The sequence below is a fragment of the Zootoca vivipara genome, chromosome 10 (assembly GCF_963506605.1).
Source record: "Zootoca vivipara chromosome 10, rZooViv1.1, whole genome shotgun sequence".
NCBI classification, from domain to species: Eukaryota; Metazoa; Chordata; class Lepidosauria; order Squamata; family Lacertidae; genus Zootoca; species Zootoca vivipara.
The window spans coordinates 70,096,713-70,110,143 of NC_083285.1; the positions used below are offsets into that span (position 1 = coordinate 70,096,713).

General features: G+C 49.9%; 1 protein-coding gene across 7 annotated transcripts in view; it reads left to right on the forward strand.

Annotated features, from left to right (window-relative positions):
- Nucleotides 1–13,431, forward strand: part of SHANK3 (SH3 and multiple ankyrin repeat domains 3) — a 425,727-nt gene that overhangs the window by 177,577 nt on the left and 234,719 nt on the right. For all 7 annotated transcript variants that reach the window (XM_060279323.1, XM_060279324.1, XM_060279320.1 and 4 more), the window contains one exon: nt 11,819–12,158. In XM_060279323.1, coding sequence (XP_060135306.1) covers nt 11,819–12,158 — 340 coding nt within the window. The remainder of the gene's footprint in view (nt 1–11,818; nt 12,159–13,431) is intronic.

Sequence of the window (13,431 nt, forward strand, 5' to 3'; positions counted from 1 at the left end):
GCAAGAATGAAATGGAGAGCGGTGGAATTTAAAATGCAGCATAACCACGCAAAGGTCCTTGACTAAGCCTCTTACTCCTTGGCCATTGGAGCCTGCTGGCCTCTGGCCTCTGTGCCTCCTGCGGATTCCCCCCCCCCCCCCGGCCTCCGAGGAGACAGGTAGCTGCAATCTTGTGGTTGCAGAATCCCTCCTGAAACCATGTGCTCCTTAGAAAGATCCATTCAGAAAACTGCCACCAATAGCAGGGAGAGAGGGGGACAAAGTCAACACAACGGCTTTCCTGCTAAGGCAATCTGCCCCTCCCTGCCTAAGTTATTGGAACTCCAGACAAGCCTTCCTGGGATGACCTCTACCTAGTGCAGCAGATACGGTATATGAGGACCTGGCCGACCAGGGTTGCTATCCCCACTCGGCAGCCCGGGATCAGTCACATTCTCTCAGAATGGCCTACCTCGCAGGGTTATTCTGAGGCTAGAACAGAGAGCATTCTGGTACAAGCACAACGAGCTCTTTAGGGGAAAGGTAGGATGGAAATCATGGCACCACAGAGTTGGAAGGGATCCCCAAGGGCCGTCTAGTCTGACCCCCTGCAATGCAGGAATCACAATGCAGCAGGATCCGTACAAGGCAGTTTTCTATGTTGCTTTCCATGGCCTGACACAGTGATGTGGCTCTTTGGTTTGCAGTCAGAACCAGGTCATCCACTCGGCCTGAGCTCTTGTGCTCCACTGTGCTTCTTGCGCCTGGCCCCATCCCACGGGGTCGATCTTTCCCACGTCTTCCGAGGCCCATCCCGGCCGCGGCGATGTAACGTCCCCTCCTCCCCAGGGTCGGCGATTCTCGCGGCTGCTCCTGCTCACAAGGAGCGCTCCATCTTCGCTTCTTCACTTGAACTTTGTTCTCTCCATCTCCCAGTTGCTGGATCTTAGTGATGCTGTTTCCTGCCAGATTGCTTTAAAAGAAAAAAAAAATCACCCCTATCCAAAAGCTGACCTCTCGCTTGAGTGGCGCCTTTTCTCCGCATGGGTAATGAGAGGCTCTGTTCCAGCTGCCACTTAACCTTCTCCTGGATACGCTCACGCCTCGGAGCTACTGCAGGCTCTGTAGGACTCAAGTTTTGCAGACCGAGAGAATCAATCTGCTAACTGCCTTCCGAATTCCTCCATGAATCTGCTGCCTGTCCCCCTTCCTCCCTGCCCTTCACAGAACTGGCCGCTGTGCTCATTATGCTATTCCCAGTTCTGAACGCAGAGGTCATCCCGTCCATGCACATGCAGCTGGAAAGCTAGCAACGCTTGCCTGCAATTAGAAAACAACCCCATCGGTCCTTCACAGGCATTTGCTGCCCTCTTCCCTCAGTTCCACCTGAAGTTCTTTCCCCTAAAGAACCAAGAGTCTTGTGGCACCTTCAGGACTAGTACATTTATTTTATTTGTTTTTATTTATTCCATACATATCCTACCTTTCTCTCCAAGGAGCTCCAGGGCGGGGGCTAGGTGGTTCTCCCCCTCCTCATTTAATCCCTACAGCAACCCTGTGAGAGTAAGTTTGGCTGAGAGGCAGCAACTGACCCAAGGTCACTCCTCGTGAGCTTTATTATTATTATTATTATTATTATTATTATTATTTATTTATTATTATTATTTATTTATTATTATTATTTATACCCCGTCCATCTGGCTGGGTTTCCCCAGCCACTCTGGGCAGCTCTCAACAGAATTAATGATAATAATAATAAAAGCAATAAAACATCAGTCATTAAAAACTTCCCTAAACAGGGCCGCCTTCAGATGTCTTCTAAAAGTCAGATAGTTGTTTATTTCCTTGACTTCTGGTGGGAGGGCATTCCAGAGGGTGGGCGCCACCACCGAGAAGGCCCTCTGCCTGGTTCCCTGTAACCTCACTTCTCACAGGGAGGGAACTGCCAGAAGGCCCTTGGAGCTGGACCTCGGTGTCCAGGCTGAACGATGGGGGTAGAGATGCTCCTTCAGGTAAACTGGGCCGAGCAGAAGGGATTTGAATCCTGGTCTCTCCCAGGTCTTAATCTGATACACTCACCACGACATCACACTACCTAGATTCCATGTTCATAGAATTGTAGAATCATAGAGTTGGAAGGGACCCCGAGGGTCATCTAGTCCACCCCCCTGCAATGCAAGAATTTCAACTAGGTAATACGTGACAGCTCTCCACTCCATGACTTATCCTGACTTACAGGATGAGATGCACACATAATTGGGGTGGAGGATTGCCAACAAGAAGGTCAGAGATGCAGCTTCTCGGCTCCCACATGCCTCAGTTGTTTCCCCAAAGGACGCCTGGCCTGTACCCTGATGTATGTAGTAATGTGTGGAGGTTTTATTTTATTTGTTTTTTATCTTCTATTTTGGAAATGTACCGTACATCCAGTTTTTTTTCCTTTATTTTTTTTGGGGGGGGGAGCCAAGGTGGGGCCCTAAGCTGTAACTTGTTTAGCTTATACTTAAATCCGGCACTTCACACCCCCAGCAACCACCCCCACAACAAAACCCTCCAAACAATTCCCTGGGCCAAGAGTCTGTTCCGCAGCCTCATCTTTTGCAGCTGGAGTCAGTCCAGGCCCCAGACTCTACAATTCTATTCCTCTGTTCACTCTGTTTCCTCCTATCCTTCCTTTGACTGGCCCCCGAAATAGCTTCTCCGGCCCAAAGACTCCTCAACTGCAGCCCCGTCTTCTTTCCTCGTCTCTCCCTCTCACTCAAGCACCCCTCTCCCTCCATCGCTTTGGGCCTTGCTCGCTGCCAGATTTGCCACACCTTGGGCTGCGCTTGACTCTGGGAGCCGCTATGGAAGGATGGAGAGCTACAGGGCTGAGAGTGTGACTGGGGGGGGGGGGCAGCTGCAAGAGTCAGAAAGCGCCTGGAGCCCCTGCGAGAGGAGCTTTGTGCAGGGACTGGACCTCTGCAGCTGAATCACTCAGCAGCGTGACAAGCTGTTCCCACTGCCTCATTGCACAGTCACATGCAGGATGTGTCCTTGACAGGAGTTGCCAACATGGAGGGACTCCTTTAAAAGCCCCCCTTCCCCTTTTGCAAAGCCGTAGACAATCTGCTTCATAATCAAGGGCGAGAAATAGATCTTTATTATTTCACGGTTAAGAGTACTCGTGGACATGACATGAAGCTGGATGCTGGAAGATTCAGGACAGGTTTTTAAAAAGTCCTTTTTCCCCACAGTGCAGAGTTAATCTATGGAACTCCCTCCCACAGGAGGGAGGGGTGGCCACAAACCTAGATGGCTTTCAAAGAGGATTAAACAGATTCATGGAGGGTGCCATCAATAGTTTGTAGCTATGGTGACCCTACTCTTCCTCCATAGCTGGAGGCAGCAATGTTTGTGGATACCAGTTGCTGAAAACCACAGAGATGGGCATGGATCCATTAGCTGAGATTCCTGCATTTCATGGGGTTGGACTAGATGACCCTCAGGATCCCTTCCAACATTTCTACGATTCTGTTATTCTAAGTCAGGCATCCCCAAACTTTGGCCCTCCAGATGTTTTGGACTGCAATTCCCATCATCCCTGACCACTGGTCCTGTTAGCTAGGGGTCATGGGAGATGTAGGCCAAAACATCTGGAGGGCCGCAGTTTGGGGATGCCTGTTCTAAGTGATTGTGCTTGAATCTTGCTCACGGGCTTCCCCCCGGGGCATCTGGTTGGTCGCTGTGAGAACAGGAGGTTGGACTGGGTGGGCCGTGGGCCTGCTCCAGCCGTGCTCCACTTATGTTATTGTGTGCTTTATACCAAGTCAGGCCATTGGTCCTTCCAGCCCAGCATTGTCTGCACTGACTGGCAGCGTCTCTCCAGGGTTTCAGATGGGATACTTTTCCTTGCCAGGATTTGAACTTGTGCTCTGCTGGTGAGCTGCAACACAGCACAACTAAAACGTCTCAATGAAAGTTCTCACTGCTGCATTCCATGGCTTTTGGAAGCTTGGAAAGAAGGAGTGGGGAAGGTAGGCCAGCTTCCCCCAAGCTTGTGCCCTTCAAATGTTGTGTGTGGCAACTGACACCAGCCAGCACAGCTGTTGCGTAGGAGAGCAGATGCAGTGGGACATAGACGGCAGGCGCACTCTGGGTTCATCCACAATACCCCTTGTTGCACTGCTTTCCCCCAGGAAAAAACACTCTTTAGTGCTCAATTGGAGTAAACAGCAATTGAGTTTCCTGCAGATTGTCATTTGTTCCGATTTAGAGCTAAAGAGTAGATTTCCCTTGGGGGAATACAGCAGGGCAAGGGCAAAGCTCCTCAAACTCCTGCTTTCTAGGCAATGGGCAGTTGGAAGTGTGGACAAGCCCTCTGTCCTTAAGGCACATCTGAAGCACAATCCCCCCCCCCCGAATTCTGGGTTTGTTAAGGGTTGCAGGGAATTGTAACTCTGGGTTGACCACCCTTCTGCCGGTCCTGTGATTTCTGAGACGTTTTACTTTTTTCCTCCTGTGGTTTCCTGCTGATTCAGAACAAATATGAGTTGGGTTTTCTGTGGATTCACGTTTGACCCAATTCAGCAGTAAACTGTGGGTTTTCCTGGCGAAATAGGTGGGACGAAAGAAAAATCTCCCAAATTGATGCCCAGAATTCTTTGGCAGAAGGAATGTCCACCACCATCCAAGGCAGTCCATTCTGTTTCTGCTACTCTCAGAAAGTTCTTCCTGATGTTCAGTCGGAATCTCCTTTCTTGTAATGTGAATCCATTGGTTCGGGTCTGACCCTCATGAGCAGGAGAAAACAAGCTTCCTCCACCTTCCATGTTTCAGCCCTTCAGATATTTGAAGATGGCTATCATGTCCCCTCTCAGTCTTCTGTTCTCCATGCTAAACAGACCCAGCTCCCTCGTGATCACTGAGCCTAACCAGCTTCCCAGGAAAGCAAGACCCTGCCAGGGCTTCTCCAGCTGTGATTCCTTCACAGCAGAGGGCTGGACTAGATGAGCCTTGGGGTCCCTTCCAGCTCTACGATTCTATCTTTTGTACACTGAAGAAAGCATTTTGCATAAGTTGGGCATTGTACCCAAAGGGCAAGGCGAAAACGGCAGTGGAGGTCAGTCCAGGCCCCTTTCTGCACCCGAAACATCTGCCATGCTCCTTTTCTGCCAGCATGTAGATGAGCCCAAGAGGAACCCATAAACCAATAATAAATAATAAAGCTGCTCTCAGAGGAAATGGGGGGGGGCCTGGCCAGGCCCCTCTCTTTGCTTCCTGGCACCCAAGCTGCTCATTTACTGGGTCCCAGATTCTCTAACGGTTGGGCTTTTAAAGAAAGCGAGTGGCTTCTGCCAGGAGCCTGAACTCCCAGCTGTTGCGGCTGCAACATTACAGCTGCTCGGCTCCTGCCTGCTCAGAAACGAGGCTGGCGCGAGCCCTTCGCTTGCCAAAAAATTGCCTGTGACACTGCCAGCCTGCCTGTGATCAGACCGACATGCAATTAAGCATTTCCCCCAAGCGGCTGATGGTGGGGAAATAATGATTACCTTGCTCAGCTCATTGAGCACAAGCCCAAACTGCCGCCTCCCACAGCGAGCTCTCCTGGCCCCTCTGCTTGGCAAGCCCCCTCCCTCCCTGTCAAGGTGCCCAGAGGGTGGCACTGACTGGTAGCGCCATTGGGGGATCCTGGGGGGGGAGAGTGGAAGCGCGCACGACACAATTTTTAAAAAAATAATTTTTATTGATTTTCTATAAGCATTTATAACACATAAACATAAGAGAAGAAAAAACAAAGAAGAAACACATATATATCAAATACAAAATATAACACTACAAAACTTAAAATAGACATAAAAGCAATCAAAAACACTCAAACATATATCAACTTATTTCCATCTTTTAAATCATTGTCTCTTGTACTTCCCCAAATCCCCTCTAACTGATTTTCTTTTTAATGCCCTCTTTAGCAGTTTCTTATTCATTACTTCTAGTATTTATCATCATATTTTTACTTCATCCCTCTTTACATCGATCTTTTAATTTTGATTCATTTACCTATTTCGCACTCATCTCTTTCTTCCCTAATGCTTTAACAGCAATATTTCCCTAAATATTCAGTCTTTTTATAATCAAAAATAATTCCCTAAATAAATTTTAATTTTTTTCCAATCTTCCTCGATTCTCTCATCTGCTTGGTCTCGGAGTCTTCCTGTCAATTCTGCTAGTTCCATAAAGTCCATCAGTTTCATTTGCCATTCTTGTATGGTAGGCAATTCTTCTTTTTTCCAGTATTTCGCAATTAAAATCCTCGCAGCTGTGGTGGCATACATAAAGAAATTAACGTCCTTTTTCAGGATTTCTTCCCCAACTATACCAAGTAAAAAGGCCTCTGGTTTTTTCAAAAAAGTGTTTTTGAATATCTTTTTCATTTCATTGTAAATCATTTCCCAGAAGCTTTTTATCTTGGGACATGTCCACCACATGTGATAGAATGAGCCTGCAAGACACAAATTTGCCTCTGCTCACCTCAAGCGCCTAAAGGCGTTCCGCTCCCCTGAGCCAAAATAGTTGCTTTCTTTCAGTGGTTTCAGAGAGCTTTTATAAGAACAGCCAAATCAATTCAATACCCAACTAGCCATGTAAGAGGAGCCTGCAGGATCAGGCCAGTGGCCCACCCAGTCCAGCACCCTGCCCCCACGGTGGCCAACCAGATACCTGTGGGAAACCTGAAAGAGGGATTCGACCACAAGAGCAATACTCTCCCTTCCTGTGAGCTTTCTAGCAACTGGTATTCAGAAGCATTGCCAGCCCCAGCTGTGGAGACAGAGCATAGAATCAGAATCATAGAATTCTTGAGTTGGAAGGGACCCTGCGGGTCATCTAGTCCAACCCCCTGCAATGCAGGAATCTCAACTAAAGTATGGATCTCAACTAAAGCCATGGTGGCGAGGAGCCGTTTATACTTACCCCGAAGGACATCTTTCTTTCTTCCTGAGTCCCAGCTGGGTGGAGGCTGGCTGGGACTATTCACCGAAGCGGGGGGGGGGGGGAACACACACACTCTGCACTTGCTCTGAGGCACACTTTTCATTATTTCTTTACAAGCACCTCTCGTAATTTTCCTGTCCTGGGGAAAACTGCCTGCCAGTCGGCGGTCGGTTTAATCCGGCCCCTGTGGCTCAACAACTTCAATCCTAAAAAAAACCCCACAAAACTTTGGGGTAAAATCGTCGGCCCTCACGCCTGCCTTAGTGAATCACAACCCATTAGGGAGCGTAGTGGTGGGCTCTCTGACTCAACACTCTGGTTGAACAATTTCATAGGATATACACACCCCATAGTTTAATCAGCATTTACCTAAGTTCTTTAAGTCTTTACTAAAAAATTTTTTCAAATGAATACATTTGGCTGTCATAATTTTTCTGCTCCTAAACATTCATTTACAGTCTTTGTCACTGCAGGGTTTTGTTTTTTGTTTTTTGTGAGATTTTTAAGGCTTTAATTGAACAAAAGCCTCTTTGGAGCAGGGGATTTGGAAGTGCCTGGAACGCTGAGCTACAACAAGCTGTGCCCTCTCAGCAGGAAAACATGGACCTGGGAGAGACCAGAGTTCGAATTCTGCAACTCAGCCACAATGCTCACCGGGGTGACCTTGGGGATCAGTCCCTGTCCTGTCTCAGCCTTACCTACCTCACAGGGTTGGTGTGGGGATTTAAATGAGGAAGGGGGAGAACCATGCCTGCCACCTTGAGCTCCTTGGAGAAAAGGGAGGGATATATAGGCAACAGATCAATAAAGGAAGAATAAACTGTTTCAAATAGGAGCCTAGGAAGCTGCCTTCTGTGTAGCCAGACCTTCAGCCTGAATGTATTAGATAGATAGAATCATAGAATCATAGAGTTGGAAGATATGGAGACTCCACCACACTCCTTGGCAGCAAGTTCCACTGTCGAACAGCTCTTACTGTCAGGTAGTTCTTCCTAATGTTTAGGTGGAATCTTCTTTCTTGTAGTTTGAATCCACTGCTCCATGTCCGCTTCTCTGGAGCACCAGAAAACAACCTTTCTCCCTCCTCTATATGACATCCTTTTATATATTTGAACACGGCTATCATATCACTCTTTCAACTCTATGATTCTATGAAGAGGTGAATAAAACAACTTTGTTTGACCTGAGGTGGCTTTCAAAGTACGTAGGTCAGGCAGATTCCTGTGGGTTTCTTGCTTGGATGCTGCAGACTGGGGACAGAGGGCCACTGGCCTCCTGTTCTGCTCGTGGGGCTTCCTGGCGCAGGCAACCGACTTACCACTGCAGAAAAGAGGATGATGCAGTGATTAAATGGACCGGCCTCGATCACATCCACTGGGGGGTGGGGCTTTTTTTTCTTTTTTATATTTTAAAAAATGGGATCCAGATGAGGCTCGATCATCAAGAAGGGAACATGGAGGGCTTGGAAGGAATCCCCTGAAAGCCAGAGCCATTAGAGTGATAGCAGCCGGCATAAATGCATCAGGTTGCCATGGCGACGGAGAGGCAGGCAAGCAAGCGCTTGCAATCTATGGATCTCTGAGGCAAAAGTCACAGATGCAGAAAGCGACTGGAAAGATGAAGGAATGAAAGAGGCTGGCTTGCAGAGGATTCCTTGGCTAGCTGGGTTGGGAAGTAGGTGTTTTTTGGGGTCGGGTAGGCTTCCTCTGGAGGGCAGGAAGCCATGTCAAGAGCCGTCAGTGTCCATATCTGCCCCCAGCAACCGTTTAGGCTGAAATCCTGCAGGCACCTTGCCTGGAAAGAAGCCCCACTGAATACCACAAGACTGTCCTCCGTGCAAAGAGGCCGAGGGTTGCACTCCTGTGTAAGTTTTCAGATTTCACAGTAAGAGAAGGCAGAACCCAGGGATGCCTCAAATGCATCAGGGACCCTTCTGGGGCCACACCAGCCTTTGAGGGCGGCTTTTTTGCCAGGCTGGAATACGGATCCTAGGAATTGGACCAGGCCTCTTACTTGCCTGGGCAGAGGGCAGAGTCTGGGTATGCAAAAACAAATCTCTTGACTTCGGCCTGGCTGGAATGTAGTTTGTTGACTGACATCTCCACTCCACCCACTTTTTGTCTTTGGCCCCACCTGGCGTGTGCCATCCCCCCCAGAAAGCTTTCTACAGGCTGAAAGCATTACGCATATCTGTCAGGCTTCGGGGAATTGGAATAAGCAGATCAAACGAAAGGAGCGTTCTTACCAGTTAGTTTCTTTAATAATCACAGCAAGAGACAAAAGGAATGCACATCTCTCTAGAAATGGTGTTGCTCCCAGTTAAGGTTCACCCCCTCCGTCCCCATTAATCTACATCACTCCTAGGTAGAGTAATCCGAGTTTGTTGCCTCTACGCTCTCTGCACTCTCAGAGCCCACCTAGTCTTAGGTGAAGGGGGGTCAGGAATGCTCTCCAAGGACACTGAATCTGCCAGCTCTCTCTGTCCCAGTGTTTCCTCTTCTAGCTATTCCTCACCCAGTATTTCCCAGCTTTCCCCCTCTGGACTATGTCCCTCTGCAAACCACTGTCCTCCTGGCCTTGGGAAGGAAAAATGATGGGGGGGGGGCAGATGCTCCCACCATTCCTCCCCAGTCCAGGCCCTGAAAATATATTTGGCCTATAGGCAGAGTAACACATGCCTAACACACACACACACACACCCTGCCTTTGCCTGGGTAGCAAATATGTCAGGGAGATGGGTTTCCGCTTAGCCTTGACATGCCAATGTCCTGAATCAGGGCCACATTTAGGTTTGATGTGAAGTCCTTTGTCAACAACAAATTGTCACTGTTTTTCTGTGTTGAATGTATGCTATATGGTAATTTATGGACCTCATAGGGATCTCAAGCCATTTGCCCATGTTGCCTTGCAACCAGTCCATGCAGAATGTAGGCACCCTATATATTGAAAGCAGCAAACCAGGGATATTTTAGGGAGGAGGCGAGCAGGCGGGGCCCATGACTTGCATCATAGGAGCCTACACAACACAAAACACTGTTGCTGTACGTAGGTTTTATTTTATCTTATATTTTGGAAATGTACATCCAGTCTTTTTTTCCTTTAAATTTTTTTGGGGGGCCCAAGAGAGTGGGGCCCTAAGCTATAACTTGTTTAGCTTATATGTAAATCTGGCACTGTGCAGGAAGATACTTAACAACAGAGATTGTTTCTTTCCTGTGCAGCAGCAGCTGTATGGCTGGGGGGTGAGCAGGGTGTGGCAGAATAGCAACCTTTTAAGTGGGCAGGAGTTTGCTGCAACCGGCTCCAGGTGGTTCGTCGCATCCTGGCACAAGTTGGCATTTTATGGGAATGCTGCTCCACACTCTCCCAGTCTGGTACCATCGATGGCAAGACACCGGGATGGCTCTGCTCTGCCTCCAGACATGCTTCCGAATCCCAGTTGCTGGAAACCACAGGAGGGGAGAGTTGCTCTTGTGTTCTGATCCCGCTTGCGGGTTTCCCATTCGGGCATCTGGTTGGCCACTGAGAGAACAGGATGCTGGACTAGATGGGCCGTTGGAGCGGCATGTTATGTCTTTAGGAACAAGAGAAGGCTGGCAAGCAGAAACAGTTGTTTGCAGCCTGCTTACTGAGGGTGACATTTATCACGTGTGGGCCGATATCCGCTGTAGCTCCGAGAAACTGGCATCAACAATTTGTGGCTGCGACGAAAGCAGGGTTCACATCCCTTGGGCTGCATTCAAATCCTCTCCATACCTGGAGTTTTAGGTCATTGTTTTAATCTTTGCTGTACAACACCCCAGGTGCCCCCTAACGGCAGAGGATGTGGCAGAAAAGTTTTAAACAAACAGCTCTGCACAAATAAATAAATCATGCACCTTTAAAAGGAATAGGTTCCTCTGATAGCCTTTTTAAAGTGAGCTGCCACATTCCTTGCGACGGATGTTTTCAATACTAGGAACTGCTTCTTGGGGGCTACCCATATTCAGGTCATTTTTTTCTTGAGATGCAGTGGAGGGGAAATGCAATTTTTGTGTGAGTCCCTGGAGGGGGGGGACTTCTCCTTGGTCTTTTTTGCTGTGAAACTGTGGAAGCAGAGATGAGTGGGCAGGGCCCCTGGATGGGGAGAACTGCAAAGCTGGCTGTTTGAGCTCCTGGCGTAGCAGGCGGGCAACATCTTCGCAGCACAGCCAGTTCTTGAGCTGTTCTCCTGTTGCCATCGGCCTGGGAAAACTTGAGCAATATCAGGAAAAAATTGGGATCTGGGTACACAGTGCAGGAATCGCATGACTGCTTGCAGAGATGCTCTCAACCCAAGAGGGGACAGGAGTGCAGAATCAGATATGGTTCTGATCTGCTTCTCCAGATCTGCAGTGAAGGGCTTTTGTTTCTGAGTGAGGTGGTCTGCTTTGTTGAGTCCCCTGCTACTCCCACTTCTATGAGCTGGCCAGACCCAGTGCAACCAAGCTCCCCCTTATTCCTCTCCTTTGGCCAAGCAACCTCCCACTCTGGGGAGGAGCCTGCCTTCTCTTCCTTGAGGAACTGTAGCAGGGCCTGCCTTGAATTGGCCCCACGGTTACCAATCGCTGCTCTAATTAGCAGGAGCTCACCTTAGGCTCTCCACTCCCCATCCTGCTTTGTAACATTTGTGCAATAGTGGCAGTGATCCCTTCCAGGGGCCATTTACATCTCAACAGTCCGCCAGCAGTCCTCTTAGTAGGTGAAGTCAAAGTGCGTTGGAGTTAACTTAGCAGCCCTAAGGCGAATCGAAGCCTGTTGTCGTTTTGTGTCATTAAACGCCGATGGGCGGAGCTGATGTTGCTAATTCACCCTGGGTCTCCCCTCCTCTTTTCTTTCTCCCCTGCAGTGCCTTTTAGAGAAACTCCCAGCTACACGAAGAGGAGGCGGATCATCGGCATGGGCGGCCTCTCCTCCCCCCGCCTGTTGCAGCGGTCTGCCAGCGACAACAATTTGAAGTCCGAGAGCCGCCCGTCCTACTCCCCAGTGCCCTCGCTCCGCGGCCTGCCCCAACAGCTGCTGGCTCAGATGCAGGAAGCCGCTGTCGGGGTGGGGTTGGGGGACAGTAGCCTGGTGAGCACGGGCAGCTCCCGGAGCGCCCACAGCCGCTCCCCGTCGCTGCAGCGTGTGCGGGAAGAGAAGGAGGCCGATGCCCACACACTCAGGAGAAGCAGCCGCGGCAAGGCCAGGTGAGAGAAGGCACGCGAGAGAGGGAGGAACGGGGGGGGACCCCCTTGGACCACCCAGGATCACGCACACCTGCTTCCTGGTTGACTTAGCTGCTTCCGGGGGGGGGCATAGGGGAAGTTCTGGTGGTGGCTGAGTTCCTCTGGGGGTCCACAAGCTGGGAATAGGGCTCCAGCCACATTTGTGGCTCTAATGTGGGAGGGGTGGGCTGGCCAGTGGCGCTGCTGAAATGCTGGACAGCTCCCCCTGCTCCCTAAGGGGTCTGCATCTATCCATTCCGTTGACTGGCGCCTCTGAGGATGGGGGAGCTGTCCAGCGTGCTGAAGGCAGGCTGCCTTGAGGGCCTGCCCTCCCCTCCAAGGGAGGTGGGTGCCTCAGCTGCCTCCCTCCCTCCAGACCCATCTGGTCAATGCATGCTTCTGGGTCCGTTGTGACAAGTGCCATCAGCCAAGGGGCGGATCTTGAAACTGATCCACAGGAAAGTGGTGTATTTCAGACCGTGAACCAACACAATGGCCAACTGGGTGCTCCCTCGTCTACGTTGTCTGGGGTGGGTACGGATTTTGGTAGGGTGAGAAAGCGACCGCGCAAGGGAGATTCTGGGGAGCAGCCATTGCGCCCTTTGGCATCTTGGCAAGGTTGTGGAGATGGGGAGAGGCCATGGAAGATGGCATCTCTCGTGTCTTATTATGTATCCCTGGTTGTAGCCAGTTGCAAGTTACACCTGCCTTGGCCAACTTGTTGCCCCCCCCCCTATACATTTAGGAAAACAGCTTTCATCAGCCCCAGCCGGCAACAGATTAGCCAAGGCTGGTGTATGAAATCACAGCCACGCTGTTCCAATATTAGGAATTTCAGTGGCTGTGCCTGTGTCTCCGTACTACCTGCTTTTCCCTAGCCTTTTCCTGGGTACATGGGTGGTGGGCGTGGCTATTCCTTGCTGTTACTGAGCAGTGGACCTGGGGGACAAATTAATGAGGGGTCTCAAAAAACCCCTCAGTTGGTACCTGGGGAGGGGATGTGGTTGCCCGTGAACTAACGTGAAGAAGAATCTCTTGGGATGGTGCCTGGACAGACCTGGGAGAAGAAAGTGACCAGTCTGGATGTGCCAAGTTTCTTTTGGTATTAATAATCACCTCCAATAGTCTGTCCCTGTTTTGGTTATTAATTCCCAGCTTGGGATGGTAACAAGCTGTTCAGTGTCACAGTATGAGTGACAGGCAGCATGCCACACAGGGCTTTGCTGGGGACAGGATGTCCTTGTCGCTGTAGTAC